The 17,130-nt window shown below is 33.6% G+C and overlaps 1 protein-coding gene across 1 annotated transcript; it reads left to right on the plus strand.

The window, feature by feature from the left end:
• Window positions 1-1,170: 1,170 nt before the first annotated feature.
• Window positions 1,171-16,895, plus strand: LOC148601769 (phospholipid scramblase 1-like). The gene is made up of 10 exons (XM_088554427.1): window positions 1,171-1,186; window positions 8,104-8,172; window positions 9,975-10,097; window positions 11,307-11,384; window positions 12,282-12,358; window positions 13,531-13,661; window positions 14,102-14,216; window positions 14,544-14,640; window positions 15,523-15,581; window positions 16,460-16,895. The coding sequence occupies exons 1-10, from the start codon at window positions 1,171-1,173 to the stop codon at window positions 16,508-16,510; spliced, it is 816 nt and encodes a 271-aa protein (XP_088410553.1). The 3' UTR covers window positions 16,511-16,895.
• Window positions 16,896-17,130: the final 235 nt, after the last annotated feature.

A 17,130-nucleotide genomic window follows, 5' to 3' on the forward strand; every position in this document is an offset into this window, starting at 1 on the left:
ATCTCTTAATTTTTTTATGAATATAAAGGGGTCAAAGGGACCATGCCCAAAAAATCAACTTTTGAGCTCACCTCAAAGGATTTTTGCAAATAACTCGAAAATAATTGGATTCAGCTACATGTAAAATCTGCCAGTGGATAAAATTGTTTAGTATGATGGGATGGACCTATGCCAATATTTTTAGAAAGATCTGTTGATGGATGGTTGAATTATGGGTCCTGAAAAGAATTTGATTTTTTACATTTTTTACTGAAAATCTTATCCTATGAAACTACTGGGTGGATTGAAACAAAACTTGGCAGGCATTTTCGGTACAGCATCTTTAACAATCTGTGTGTGTGTGTGTGTTTTTGATCTTGCCAAACACATGGCCGTAGTACTAAAAATAAGCCATTATGGTAAAATGGCCGAATTATGCGAATACCACAAAAACAGCTGAGTTACGCTCAAGTCCGGCAGGGAGTAGAATAGTTCTTCATGATGGGATGGACCTTTGACGAATAAGTGGTGCACAATTGGTCCCCATGGGAATTCCAATAACTTAACAATAAACGGTTTCGCCATTAAGTATGAAAACATTGTCTAACAGGAACTCGAGTGCTGTAAGCGTTTCAAAAGAAGTAGTTTTCATGTTTTTCGTTACTAAAAATGATCCAAAAGTATTGGAACAAATATATTTATGAGATTATGTGGAAGTGCAGTGTATAAAGTGGAAAAATAAAAACTTTGAAAAAATTGTTTACGACACAACAACAAAGGACAACAGACGACAACGATGGACGCAAAGTGATAGCAATAGCTATTACGGCATTTTAGGCCACGTTAGCTAAAAATGTCAACTTCTCAGTAAGGGGTCAAAGATTTTGTTTCTTAAACTTTCTATAAATATGTTATTTCTAACATCTACTTGCATTTTGTGTTGAGACAGTTAACTTGGAAATAAGTGAATAGTTCACAATGAATTAGTACCAAAAGATGTCATACCACAACAGTAAAGCTGGGATTGATTCTGAGGGTTATGATTTGAACAATTTGGGAGTTAGGGGCTAAAAAAGGTCTAGATCAGTTTTTTTTCTGGTGTCTTCACAATGATATGTGACAAAGTTCAAAGTTTTGTAAAAATGTGTGGGTGCCAATGAAATTGTACAAAAGGATTCATACCACGAAAGGATGGCTATGGTTGAAGGTAGGATTATGACTTAAACCATTTGAAATAGAAAACAAAAATGGGCCTGCAATGAGCATTTTCCTGGTGTTCCCAATGTCGTGCAGAAAAGTTAATAGATTTCAATGACATTGAACTACAAGTTTCCAAATAACTACCTTAATGTTAATTTTGCAGGGTTATTTCTCTTATCCTTGACAATAAGGTGCCAAAGGGCTAAAAGTAGTTAAAAACGTCATAAAGATAGCGATTTTTAAGTACAGGTCTGCATAAAAACCAGACAGAGGCTCATAATTAGTGATGCATGCCTTTCTTGATTACAAATATTTTTTATTGGAAATTTAGCCCTATAGAAATTCTGTTAGGTTTGTAAGTGCAAATTAAAGTAGTTCACTGGAGATATAAAAACTTTTAAGATTTGGTAATGTTCTACTACAGAAAACATAAGGCAAAATTTCCCGCCAGAATTTTTACACTATAACCAGTTAAATAATACTTCAAGATACAAAGCAGATCCCAAATATATTTTTAATGAAAATCCTTCAGTAAGCCTCATAGAAACTGTATTAAAAAATAAAAGCGCAAATGAAGGTTGGTCAATGTATTTTAACCCCCCTGTTGCTCTATTTTAACCCCCTCCTGTAATAAATTAACCCCTTGTTATGATATTTCAACCCCCCTGTTGTGATATTTTTACCCCTTTGTTTTCTTCAACTTGTAATTGGGGGGGGGGTCAAATTATCATCACGGGGTCAAAATTTCGCTATAATATTTTAACCCCGGGGTCAATATTTCGCAGGGGTCAAAATATCATATGACACCGGGAATATTTTTTTGTTTTGAGTTTTTGGTAAAAATGTTTTTAAAACGCTATTTCTTACTTTCGATAATCGATGAGTCATATCTCATAGCAGGAAAGTTCATTTTTTCACAAATTAATGTTGTTACACCTATTTTCCGGGTGTTTCCCAATCAAGCAAATATATCATTGATTCGTGACGTATTTTTTTTTAAAATGCCTAATTATATCATTTACTTGTTAGTACGTTTCAGTGAACAAAATACCAAGCACCATGTATTTATTACGGTACCGTTTTCTATGAAGCTAGGAGAGAATCCAGACACTTTTAAAAGGAGATGTGCCAGTCAGGTTCCTCAGAAAAAGGGGGTGCTAGGAAATTATTTACCATTTTTGTCAATTTTACACATGAAAATGACAAATTTTCCGATATAAAGGTATGTGCCAACCCCCTACAACTCCTGGATCCGCCACTGGAAGCTAATTTGATTTACATGTAGTATTGCAAAATTCGTGTCAGATATTATTGTCGAATGGTGATGGCCAGGGTTAACCCATGTGTATAGTGGTGATGCAGTGCATGCATGTGAGTGTGTTTACCCTGTGTAAAGTGGTGATGCAGTGCATGTATGTGAGTGTGTTTACCCATGTGTAAAGTGGTAATGCAGTACATGTATGTGAGTGTGTTTACCCATGTGTAAAGTGGTGATGTAGTGCATGTATGTGAGTGTGTTTACTCATGTGTAAAGTGATGATGCAGTACGTGTACATGGGTGTGATGGCGTTTACCCATGTGTAAAGTGATAATGCAGTATGTGTACATGTGTGTGATGACGTTTACCCATTTGTGAGTGGTGATGCAGTGCATGTAAGAGGTTTACCCACACAAATATATGTAAAGTGTGATGCAGTAAATGTATTTAAGGGTGTTTACCCATGAGTAAATTGGTGATACAATACATGTACATGTGTGTGATGGCCTTTACCCATGTGTAAAGTAATGATGCAGTACATGTTTGTGAGGGAGCAACCATACGTAAAGTGGTGATACACTACATGTATGTAAGGGGTTTATCCATGTGTAAAGTGGTTATTCAGTATGTGAGGTGGTTTACCCATACATGTACATTTGTATGTAAAGTGGTGATACAGTATGTGAGGGGGCTTCATCCATCTCAAATGGTGCGATATATATCATAGATCATAACATCTGTATATACTAGCCTTTATAATATTACTCTTTTTACGTTTGTTTGTTTGTTTGTTGGGGTTTAACGTCCGAGCAGCAATATTTCAGCTATATTCAGACAATGAACATGAAATGGATGATAAAACGAACATGAAATGAAAAAAAAGGATGGGTCACAAGGATAAAAGGGTCGACAAATTTTGACTGCCACTGGAAAAAGGGGGGATGGGTAAGGTCGGGCAATTTAGCCTCCTGAGGCGGAGCGCAAAGGTTCCTACTCCTATCGAATACCACAGCAGGGTTCTTTAATGTGCGAGGAACGTGGCATCTTTTCCAACACGGTGCACCACTATGGTTTGCGGTCAGGTTTTCCGTATTATAGCCTGACAACCCCAGCATGTAACACGCCAGGGGTTCCCAATTCCACCACCTGGGGCACACATCCCAGTTGCTCTGTGGGCAGAGCGCCTAGCCCCCGGCTAGGGTTCTGAGCACTATTTAGTCGCCTTGTACGACAAGCTTAGAGCTGCTGCAGGCCAATTCTTTTAACACCCGGACCTGCACGGGGCCTCTTGTTACGTATGAACGTCTAAAAGACACATTTTAAGTAGCACTCCACATAAGAATCATGATACAAAATGGAATTAATGGTTAGAAAGCCTACATATTTCTATGTTTAATATTTTGTTTCAAATATCATAGTAAACAGAAAGTAACATAAAACCCTTGTTTACGGGAGATAAAAATATATAGAATGTACAGCAGAATTCAAAATTAAGGGAGATAACTCTGTAAAAATGACACTAATATACAATAGAAACTATTGGATTTTCAGTGCGGATTATCTCCTAAGAGCAGAGAGATTGGAATGAATAACTATACATTTCATCGTACAGACCCATAAAACAACTTAAAAACAAAAATAAACATATGTACAGTCTGTTTAGGTGTATCACATTTCACAGAATTTGCATGATTCTTAAAAATACTGCTGCTTAACGATGCTAAACCATGCCATCTTGTTCAGTGTAATACAATGCATATGGGTGCAGTACAGGTAAACCGAGATCAAGTACGTTGGATATTCGATGTTCGATATTCGACATTCAAACTTTTCAATATCAAACTGAATACCAAACGGTGAAAAAAATATCCAACGTACTTGATCTCGGTTATATGTAAACAATTAAGGTGTTAGTATTAATCGTCTACCCACGCAACCATTTCGTACTAAGTTATCTCTTACATGTACATATATTTAAATAATATTATTCTACGGCTTAACAAAGAATAATTCAACCAGTCAGAAGTAGGTTACTCTTGCATGTACAAGTAGGTTTATAAATTTTAAATTAAAACCAGGCAGGGTAAAGGCGGGCGCATCGGTCCCGAGTCCCCCTTAAAATTGGGATTTTTTGGTATGAAATCTGGATTTTTTTACATACCCCCCCCCCCCAAAAAAAAAAAAAATCTTGCCTCGCTTCGTTCGGCTTTTCATTTTATTTACGCCCCATAACCTGTAATTCTGGATCCGCAACTGAAATACGGCAGTTTCGATCTTAATTAAAGAATTGTTTTTAACACATCAAATGACTGACCTCATCAGATTTGTAGCAATAAATAAAATACTAATTGAAAATCGATTAATGAATTCCACAATAAGACCAATTATGACATGTCATGTACATGTATTTACACGTCACACAAAAGTGAAATACTAGTAATTATAATGTTGAACATATTTCGGAATTTTTAATCCCTTGAAAGGACAATTTAATTCGTTCTAATTTAATCTCTGAACACATAATTCAACCCCTCAACCTAATTATTGACCGGCATTAAATATACATGTAACGGTCAGTGCTTTTATTGTTATTCCGTGGAAAATATCCAATAGCCGCTGTGTTTTGGTTCTGTAACTAAAGCAAACAGGTTTCATATTAATTAGAAAGAACAAGTTGACAGGACTTTATAGACATTCGGAATCTTGAGAGGTTGCTTCAATCAAAACAGTAAACATGAGTGGTAAGACTTTTCCATTTTGATGAAACGTGTTATGTAAATTACATGTATGCAAGATGATTTTTGATCGGCACATTGTATAATGTTTAAAATTCTATGTAGTAGTCTATGAACCTCCAATGACTGACAGACGAAGTATTTGAAGTTGATGTTATATAAAGTACATAAAAGAAACTCTACAGAGCATACATACTTTCTTAAATGTCCATTTTTTGCAAAGTATCAAAATTACAATGATTATGACGTGATTCGTATCATGCATTTTATTCTTGTCACGTTGTTCAATATACAACATATACATGTATGAGTTATTTGTACCATCCATTTTTTACTTCGTTAACCTGAAAATCTATATAATGGTGATATTCTACGAAATATTTCCAAGATGCAGTTGTATTATTCTATAGTGCATGTGAATATATTAATTATATTAATTTAAAATATTAATACAAATGTAATCCATGTGATATACGACTAAATTCAATATTTAATAAATTAAAAGAAAGTCCCAAATGGTTTAGGATATGTAAGAGAAGAACGAAATAACAAATGTTGTACATTGATACAATTTGTGGTGCAAGTAAATCCATCAAGATATTCTGAGAAGATTGATCAAAAAAAAAACTGGTTACGTACAATGCAGCTTTATCAGCACGCGACTGCAATGAAATGACCGATGAATATTTCACTCTTTTTTATAACGAGCCAATAGTGCAAAGTTTAACCTTCATTTTGTGTATTTGTGCTTTCAGACATTTAATGAGTGTCGTTACATGTATAGATGATATAAACACTATTATACTGTGTAATAGTGTTGCCCTTTTAACTTCTGTTGACTTTTATTGTATTAACTCTAATAGGTTTTATAAAAGTGAAAATGGATCAATCGATATCAGAGATTGGCTTTCCATTGTACAAGAACAATGTGACTTACTCGACATGTCATTAAAAATTTACGTACTCAGTGTGATACTGTCCAAACCTGCTAATAGTTTTAATTGTTTAGCAAAATTGCATGTATTTTGTACACATAAACATGTACAATGTACATGTATCAAATATAATAAACCATGCATACACATACAGTTTCCTGGCTGTACACGTATGTTTATGTCTTCAAATTTCTTAGCACTTGACATTTAAATTAGCATTTCTTACAAAACATGAATTCCATTGAGAAGCCCTGATTATCAATATTAGACGGATTTTCAAAGCACGAATGGAACCACACTTTAAAATTTACCGCAGGTTTGGAGATGCATGAAGTAGAAATGAATCCCGCAGACTGGAGGAAGTTGAACAAGGGCCTAATTTCAAGGGAGAAATGAGCGAAAATCTTCTCTTTATTTGTGCTCACTTTGATGTGGATTTTTTTTGGTAATAAATTAAAAATAAAATTGTCCTTGCCATTGTTATCTAGATTAGGGCCCGTGTTTAACTCGTCGAAACTGTGCACATATTGACAAGAAATGATTACCTTTCTTTAGGAATTTTTCAATTCAAACAAGGACGCAAACTCTTGTTCTAAAAACTACTATGCAATTTAAAAATCTTTAAATAAAACAACTTTGCAGCTCATAGATTTGAACAATTTAAGATTCCAATTAAGTTGGAAAGCCAATGATATAGAGATGTTGTGAATACAGGGAATATAATGTCTTTATCGCAAAGGCACCTTAAGTATAAATCCATCTTTTTTTCTCTCCAAAACAAAAAAAGTTACTAGTGAACCCATACCCCATGAGTGCCTCTTTTTGATGATGAATCACTATTGTGCTTAAGCTGAGTGTTTTATACCTGTCTGCCTTCAATAATGTATGTGCAAATTCTTCCATTTTTTCTGCATGATTGTTTCACAAATATGTATAAGATTACAATACAAGTAACTCCTATGTTTTGCAAATATATAAGTGCTAAGAAACCAGGCTTCATGTTTGTATAGTTTTTTTTTTAGTAAATGATGCTTTCTTCTCACTTTATCTAGTGAAACTTTTTAGTGATAGCCACTAAAAAGAAATCAAGGGAAAAAATCATAACAATGCCTGATATATGCAAAATGTTACAATGTAAATTCACATGCTCCCGCATAGAAATTTGAAAATTGCAATTTTTAATAATTGTTGAAAAATTGTGCGTGTTAAATCATGAAAAACACTCAGAAAGAAGTGTGATACAATGGTAATCCAGCAAATTAGTTATTTAGTATGATTTCTTGATACTCAGCGGTGTATATGCTACATGTATGTATGTGTACATGTATGTTTACTATTTTATTTACGTACATGTACATGTAGTAATCAACATACATGTACACAGTGCATTTTATGTACAGATGGTAAATTCCTGGGATCAAATTATACACACATGCAATTTTCCAATTAAAAGGAGGGGTACCAACCCTATTCACCCTATTCCCATGGATTCGCCACTGTAATCTATACTTACAACACAAAAAGTGTACATTGCAGCTCCGAAAATCCGTCATTAGAAGCTCCCGACACCCTCATTAACAGGATCGGGTTGAGAGAAATAAATTGGAAAATCTCGATTGAGCTTTTCTCTATACGAATGTTCGGGTCAATTTGACAAAATAGTCCAGCTCTCTGCGTCAAAGTTTAAATAGTTAATATCATATAATCATTGAAATATGTAGTTCAACACAGTCATATTAAATATCTTTAATAAATGTTATACGACCATGTCGTACGTTAAGTAGACATCGTATATTTCACAAGGAGTATGATCGGCGGCGGAGCGATATTTTTACGTAAACTTTCAAAGTGAAAAACCCGCGTAGTGTTATTTTGGTATTTATATGTAGAAATGTAGTCTATAAATAGACTTCCTTGACAAAAAATGGTGAAAAAATACTTTGGTTTGTTTGAAATAACATCGAATACACATGCATATTATCTTTTATATTTATAGTTGCTCCACAAGACGGAAAACCACCAGCATATACCTCTCAACCAATACCACCACCTCCAGGAACAGTAGGTCAGTTGTTTACCTTAGCGACGGAGTAAATATTGTTGTCTCTCATATAAAATCGAAATCTATTTATTTAAAGGGATAGATTAAAGAGCTTTATACCCATTGTATAATCAGGACATTAAGGATATTTAATATTTCACCTAACTGTAGTTATTAAGACGTAGTGTATGTTTTTGTAACAGTCAGGTAAAATAAGAAAAATCAGAAACATGCATATCAAAACCCGACCGATCTTACAATACAATTTCACTTAATGATGCTTTCTTCATGTAACAATACAATTATTTTAAAATGGTCATTTCCATTGCATTTCAATTAAATTATAACTCAATTTAGCAAAATGATATGGAAAACCTTGACCTTTTCCCTTGATTCCGATGGTGCAAATAGTCAAATTAAACTTCAAAATGGCGGTTTTTATACCATGTTTCACCCACTGCATGATTCTTACAAAGACTGACATTAAGGAGTAGCCATTTTGTTTTATTTGTGTAAAAATATGGACATAATTAGATAAATGGAGAAAACAAAACGCACAGAAATGTTCAAAATAAAGCCTTAAAGGGAGAGATAAGGGTTAGGAAGAACCAGCAAAATATGGTCTAGTTTTATTTATACGGAAACCCCAACGCCAATGAAAAGTCTTCTGGCTGTTCCTTGCACAACACGTGACAGTCAAGGATAAAGATATCAAAAGAAGCTAAGCACAATCATACACATTCATTGTATACTTTGAAATCAAAGCATTTTAGCAAACATGTACAATGTACAATGCATATCTTATGTACACCTTACTATAAGGCAATCTTCACAGTGATACTATTAGGATTTGATTTATTGCATATACATGTATATTACATAATTTTATGGGCAAAAACTTATGAGTTCAAAAGTCATGCATTGTACTATAAAACTTCGTCATGTATTCAAATACATGTGTATGTACACTGAACAGTGCACATATATACGGATATATTCCACTACATGTACAATGTATAATGCACCCGTGTGCACGTTATTCTATAATGTATTTTGCAGTTTATTTCATGTACATGTATATGTGACATGACAAACTTGTACGTGTATCCTGCATTATAGCAGAGGTCATGCAGTATTTTATTGCAAGTTAGTTCCCATGGCTTAACAAGTTTGTAAATATAGGTCATTGATGAGTCTAGCCAGGCTTTGAAAGTATAATTTTTGTGTTGATTGGAATATACTCTCCCGTTAAGGAGGTAGACCTAGGGTAAGGGACATAACTCATGAAATCAGTGACATGTTTGCATCATACTCAATTTAACCAAAACCTCTCAAGCTTTTGTTTGAAGCAGAATAAAGTCAATCCAAGTTAATTAGATGCTTACTTAAGATTGACGTAATTAAAAATGCTGAATACAAACGTTCCAATTATTTTAAGGGTTGTGTCCCTTACCCTAGGTCATATTAAACAAAAGATATCGTCACAGACCTATGACATATCATGCCGCTAGCTTATGATATAAAGCTTTGAACCTGTGTGAAGGGGATGGATCGTTTATGTGAACATTCACTGTATAAGTAAGATCCAATTAAAACAAAGATGGTACAGATTTTTTATGTACAACCCAGTGGCGGACTATAAGTTTTTTTTTGGGAGGTAGGGTGTGCGGGATGTCCCTTTTTGAAAATGTGTTTAATTTTGTGCAAAGGGGTGAATAATTATGATCGTGAACATATCAAAGCCTTTTACTACCCTTTTTCATAATACTTTCACACTCCCCTGCTGTGTAAATGTATTAATAAAGCAACGACTGTCTCTTTTTCAGGTATACCACAGCAGATGCAATGGGCGCCAGCTCCAGGAACCATAGCAGGTTGTCCACAAGGTCTAGAATATCTCTCACAGATTGACCATGTCGTCATTAAACAACAGGTTGACCTCATAGAAGGTAGAATCCTTGTTTTATATTGTTTTATACATGTAATATCCAAGCTTTGTGGGATATTTATAGTAATAATGGTGTCCGTCAATTCGTCTCTTCACAACTTGTTCTTGCCTGCTTTCTCAGCAAATACTGCTACTAAATATTTGGACATATTCTTTATATACCTGTTGATATGCCATACCGTGCGGTTCAGTTTCCGACTGAGCCGACATCAACCTCATGTTTGACGACTTTGTTTATATTTGAACGATTTCGTTACTCGGTGGGGAGCGGCGGTATCTTTTAGGGAGCTTGTTTACAATTTTCTTCTTAACTATAGTAAAACTACCAGATCTGAAGGAAGATAACTATGAAAATCGATGTCAATTAAATGTCACAATATTTATTTTATGACTTTATTATTTATTCTGTTTATTTAAATTTATTTATTAAAAAAAAAATAAGAGTTTTCTAACTTACATGTAGAAAAATGTGAAATCTTTATATTTAATTCCTGTGTTGTTGTTGTTGTTTTTTTTTTTGCATTGATATTTTAAGCTTTCTTGTTACATACATGGCCAGTTAACCAAACGTTTACGAATGCATTATTCTGATGCATCTTGATACTTAGAAAACTACCCCACGTAATTACACAGGTATGAATGTACATATAGAGTACAACATTTTGTAACATTTTTAATACCATCGCTCCTTAATTCGTTTGATTTTTTTGGGTAAATCTTGCAGCACTAGTAATGTCAGTAAACAAATATCATGTGATTGAACATTAAGTATAAGTCTCTGTAAGAACCGGGCAGTGGACGAAACACGATAATACCATGAAAAAAACCCCACTATTTTTAAAGTGTAATTCATTCAGTCACAATCAAGTTGAAAAGACAGGATTTTCCATATCATTTTGCTATAATTTCCTTGAAATGCACTGAAAATGAACATTTCAAGGGCAAATAACTCTGTAAAAAGACTCTTTTTTTCTAATATAATTTCTGGACAAATCCAGTAATATAGTTAAAGATCAAATTGTGGTCTTTTCACATAGAGAAATTATCCTGAGTAAAATAAAATTGTTAGATTGGTGGGTTTTGGTCATGCATGTTTCTGATTTTTTTCTCCATTTTGCCTGATTTTTACAAAACTTAGTACCCTTAAATGTGTGTTTTGTTATTTCATTATAATTGTACTATCATTTTGTTTTTGTTTTTCTTTTTGTAGCCTTTACTGGTTGGGAACAAGCAAACAAGTACCAGCTCCTAAACACTGCAAACCAACAAATATATTTTGCTGCTGAAGGTACGTTATTATAGTATTATTGCGTAAGGCTTTCCATATTGGCTTAGTTATTGGTCCGAGGCTAGCCATATTGAACTAAGGCGTAGCCGAAGTCCAATATTTCTAGCCGAGGATCAATACCTCAGCCAACATGGATAACCTTACGCAATTATACCTTTATTGACTGACTAGTCCACTACGCTAGGCCAATATGGATTTTAACCAGTCCAATATAATGACGTATTGGACGGGTAAAAGCCCTAATGGACGGCTAAATCCTGTATTAAACGGCTAAATCCTGTATTGGACGGCTAGATCCCGTATTGGCGCTCTTATGTATTGTGCATTGTATTGGCAGTTTTTATCAAATTTAGGCTTAAATATTCGAACGTTAGTCAATGAAGAACAGTATTCGTTGAAATATACACACGGTTGTTGGTTGTACCAAACGGTTCCACTATCATTCATGATAAAACCGAAAATAGGGATTTTCTTATCATCTTGTTATTCGTTCTAACGACAAAACTTACTCGCAATAACAACTAAGAAATTGCTTATATATACCGACTTAGTACCTAGCTATGACGACTAAGAAGATAGTTATGACGGCTAAGTAACTAGTGATAACAACTAAGTAACTAGTTACTGTAAAAAGACTACGTGGCTAGTTATAACGACTAAGTAACTAATTTAAACAAATAAGTAAGTCGTTATAACGACTAGATAGCTAGTTATAACGACTAAATTACTAGAAAAGACAACTAAGTAACTAGTCATAACGACAAAGTAACGCGTTAGAACGAGCTTAATATTAAAAATAACTTGTCTTATGAATTCGAGGAAGGTACCGAAAACTCTTAGAATATATATTTGAGATATATATGTAGATGTAAGAGATATTCATTTATTTGTTTTCAGAATCTGGCATGTGTATGAGACAGCTTTGTGGACCACAAAGAGGATTTGAAATACATATTACTGACAATATGAATGCTGTGAGTATTTAGAAAATGGTAATTTAAAAAAAAAGGATAATCCACATTTGAGAACAGACATTTCTATGAAATGACAATAACAAAAAAAAAAGAATAAATAAATAAAATAAAATAAATAAATACACACACACAAAGAAAAGAGCGCCACGAACATCCCAAAAAATCGGGGTAAAAATTATTATTATTATTTTAATTACACGGTTAAAATAGAGAAAATATTTGATAATCCTAACCTCACCGATGCTTGTGACAAAATGGTCATAAAATGTTAATGGTAGGCACAAAAGTAGAGTAGGTAGGATAGTAGGAAACAGACAAATTGTTTTTTTGGTCTTCTTTAAGTATTGAACTATATTTATCAATTTTTTTTGTATATGTTTGTGAGTCATTTTCGAGCATTAGTCTGCAGGTCTTTTAATGTAAACATCAATGTGATTTGAATCGTCCTCTATTCATACTAGTGTTTAATATAAGTTTATGTTTCATTTTCAATTTATCTTTATTTCATAAGTTTCTTTTCGAATAATATTTGACCAAGCACATTTCTATTTTCAATCGCATACACGTCTTGGAATATTCACGAATCCCATTTTAACTCTCATGTATCGTTTATCTCGCGTGCGTTTGCACATGGTTTTTTTCTGTCCGTGCATTTACCCGCGATAAACGCACGATACGTGCGTTCGTTTATTTTTATTCATTATTTGCTTTTTGAGCTATTGTTTTTATATTTTTATCATTTAATATATTTTTTGTATTTTTGTTTATTCATTATATTTTCTGTTTTTCTTTCTTTCATTAACTGTTAGTGTTAATATTTTTCATTCTTCGTCTATCGTGTGTTTAAGCACACGCTAAGAGCGTTCCTTTAACGTGCATTTGCTTTAGCGTTCAGCGCGTATTTAGGTATCGTGCCTGGAACCTGAATGTCTCAAGTAGTGTACCTATACTAATGCATCAAATAAAAAAAAAAACATGTTGTTGATTTTCGTATTGTAGATAACCCAATATCTCCAATTAATACAAAATATATAAACAAAATCGAATATAAACATTTAAAATAAAATGCATAAGCTTCATCTTCTGTATTAAAATAAGTAAGCTTACTGCAATCGTAATAACATTTTTCCAAGAAAACTATCTATCAATATTGTGCCTTTGGTTTTCTGCAGGAAGTTCTAAGATTAAGAAGAGACTTTAAATGTTTCGCTGGATGCTGTTGGTGTGCTAAAACTGACTGTTGTGCTCATGAAGTAACAGTTGAAGCTCCAGTTGGTCACGTGATTGGATATGTCCGTCAGGAGTAGGTACAACTGTGTTTCCTGTTCAATACGAACTCATAAAGCTATTGTTTTCTACAAATTGTATTTTTTTTTATTTATGTGACTTAGCCTGTATTATCTCTTAAGATGTTCAGGAATACTACTGTAAATAAAAGGAATCAAGAGAACTAGGATTCAAACAGTAATAAAAAAAGAATATAATCCAAGGATAACGATTAGCATACAAAATACAAACACACAACAAAGAAAAACAAAAACAAAAACACGTACAAAAAAAGTCAATGCGAATTCAAGGCTCCACTAAAAAACTGAGCCTGGATCAGATGTACCGATATTGTAAGTGTCTATTGCTTGTCTAGTGTCATGCCTTTATTGAACCCTTTGATTTAGAAATAAACATAACAAATATGACGTTGACTACATGATCATAAAACAATATTAATTATTTTTTTGTCATCAGGTACAGCGGCTGGTCACCTAACTTTTCAATAAGAGATGCTGATCAGAACATCATTCTCCGAGTACATGGCCCCTGTTGTGTCCTGGGTCTTCCATGCTGTGAAGACGTTTTCCAGGTAATTATTTTTAAGCTTTTGACCGCTTTAATATTTTCAGACAAAAATATTCAGATCCGCATGTACATAGTCAGGTCTTAGAATCAGACGAATCCATCATCATATGAAATTCACATTTAAACTTGTTATGATCTTCGTTTACCTTGTAAATTAAATGTCATTTTTAGTATAAAAAGAGAAAGAACTGCGATAACATCTACCATAAGTGGTTTGTTTTATCCTTGTAGTAAGTATTCATCACAATATTTAAAAAATAATAAATTTTATTTTCCAATTCAAATAAAGATGAATTCATGATTGTTGATATAATTTTTCTTCTGTTTAAAGATTTACTCAGCAGACGACACACAAGTTTTGGGAAATATAAAGAAGAAGCCCGGGCTTAATGAGATTTTCACAGATGCAAATACATTCGGAGCTCAATGTAAGTCATACCAATAACCGTTTCTTGATTTAGTATCACTTCTCTAGCACATGAGCACAAGTCTATATGTATATGGCTAAAATGTGAACACGGTGCGGCCCTAAATGCGTTGGTTATCATTAAATGTACATTTGTAGGACCCAGTGGGAATAGTTCTAAAGTAATTTATCGACGTTCAGTGGTTTGAGAGTTGGTAGTCGTGCAGATAAATTAGTAATTCTAGTATAATCAAAAGTCCTTAATGATAAATTATTTAAGAATATGTACATTCCGTACTATGAACACATCGAAGGATTGCTCCTAGTTTGACAACGTGCCGGGTTCTAGAGGTTAGAGTACAGATGAGATCATTTCTTACCTCACACCAAACTGTCCTAGAATTGTCAGGAGAACAGTTCCCGGACAGTTCTTCTAACAGGCAGTTCTAGCAGAGCACGTTCTACTAGTAGAACCGTTCTCGTAGAGTCGGTTCTGCTATTAGAACTGTCATAAGAGCTGACTCTAGAATTGTTCTATGACACTTTTAGAGCTGTCCTAGAGCCGGCTCTTTTGACAGTTCCCCTAAAAGGTTAGAACTGTAGCAGAAACTGACATGTAAAACTTGCTCTTCTTACGCAAGTTCTGCTCACCAAATTACGTGTTTTTGTGTTTTTGTTTATTCAAATTTAAGTACTTTGTCTTGATTTTGAAAAAAAGTTTCAAAATTCACAAATTTCACTTTACATGTATGTATCTTTTTAATTTTTGTTTATGAACTCAAATATTTCTCGGTAATTGATTGAACATATTATTTTTGATGCTACTCGGCTGTACCTTCTTCAATTGTATATTAATAATTTGCCGAGAATACGGTTTTAAATGTATAATGTTCTGTATTTTCAGTCCCAATGAACCTAGATGCCAAGGCCAAGGCTGCAGTACTAGGAGCTGTTTTCCTAATCGTAAGTTCACATTGTAAACATATTTTTTTAACATGGCTTGATCAAATATGGAGGACAAAATAATATCTCACTGTTAAGTTTTAGAACCGTTATAAGGAACTGACTGCTATCTTTTAATCTTTCAGAAGCTATTTTTGTATCCCAAAATCGCTCTTTGCTAATTTTAAACATTAAATACTAGTCCATTTAAAATTCAGACACTGCCAATGGTAAAGTGATTCATGGTTAAGAAAAACCCACGAAACAAACGATGTGTTTTCAGTCTACTTATGCTATACTTTCACATAACGATAATCTTTTGTGCATTAAAATCTGCACTTTTTAGAAAATCATACATTCATCTCCCACAAAAATCAACCAAATGAAGTCAAATCAAGAACGATAACTCTTGTCAAGTGCAAATTTCATGTACAATCTATATAATTTTTATCTCAAAAGCGGAACAACCAAATGAAAAACTAATACTGATTATGTGATCAGTAACTGTCTCTGAACAAGAAATAAAACTGAATTCAGTGGGGTTTTGACATGCATGAATCACCTTCTGTCTGATTTTTATATGGACTGGTAATTAGCTCTATTTTTTTATTTACATGTACATATTCATTTAAATGAAGTGCACGAGAAAGTAATCTGCGGCAATTTTAAGTCATAATATGGAGACTTTAGAAAAAAACTTACATTATGGAACAATTTAAAAACTTTTCTCTTGGGAATGTAATGTTTCGTGCATGATACAGATACATGTACAATTTAAACAGAGTGTTAATCACCAAAATCGAATAATAGCGAAGTCGAATTGATATCCTGAAACGTGAAAATAAGTTGGTTAAAAATACATGTACATACACGCATCAATGGTTTTGTTTTCATTTCAGGATTTCATGTACTTTGAAGGACAAGGCGGGAAGGTTGCTGGCTACCATTAAGTAGATCACATAGGTTTGCCACACGCCAATCGAGATTCGACAAGTTGATAAATTTGAAATAAGATATTAACAATCTACTCATTCTTTCAATGCGCTGTCTCTTTTGCTCCATGTACTTACATTAAAGACTGTGATACTCAGTAGCCTGAATGTACAGATCGAGATGGATACTTGCTTTTACTTCAGAAAAAAATCTTGCTCATTCAGTTTTGGACATTCAAATAATATGCCTTATTGCTAATTCTATTGCCATGATTATAAGCCAATTTAAGGTTCAGGCTGAAAGTCTAGATGTGTACATTTGGGCAACTGCTGTTGTTATGTTTGGTAGTATATATATGTACAAGTAGTTTGTACTTTGATATTTATGAATAAAGAAGGTATATCTAAGAAATAAATCAGTTTGATTATACACACATGTATACCGTTAAACTTACATTGGGGATAGAAGATCTAAGAAGTTCAATTTATACATGGTAAATGCACTTTAAGAATTTACTAAGCGACAGTCACTTTAAGAATCAGACAGTGGATGAAACATGGTATGAAAGAAATCCACCATTTTGAAAGGTCAATTCAACTATTTGCACCATCAGAATCAAGGAAAAGAGACAAAATTT

This window comes from Perna viridis, chromosome 12 (genome assembly GCF_037379345.1).
Source record: "Perna viridis isolate PV_CMFRI_1.1 ecotype Kerala chromosome 12, ASM3737934v1, whole genome shotgun sequence".
Lineage (NCBI taxonomy): Eukaryota > Metazoa > Mollusca > Bivalvia > Mytilida > Mytilidae > Perna > Perna viridis.

What these genes read in the sequence shown, in the direction of transcription:
- LOC148601769 (XM_088554427.1), top strand. An exon ending in ACCACCTCCAGGAACAGTAG is followed by an intron (nt 8,173 to 9,974) that starts GTCAGTTGTTTA and finishes TCTCTTTTTCAG; the next exon opens with GTATACCACAGCAGATGCAA. An exon ending in ACAGGTTGACCTCATAGAAG is followed by an intron (nt 10,098 to 11,306) that starts GTAGAATCCTTG and finishes TTCTTTTTGTAG; the next exon opens with CCTTTACTGGTTGGGAACAA.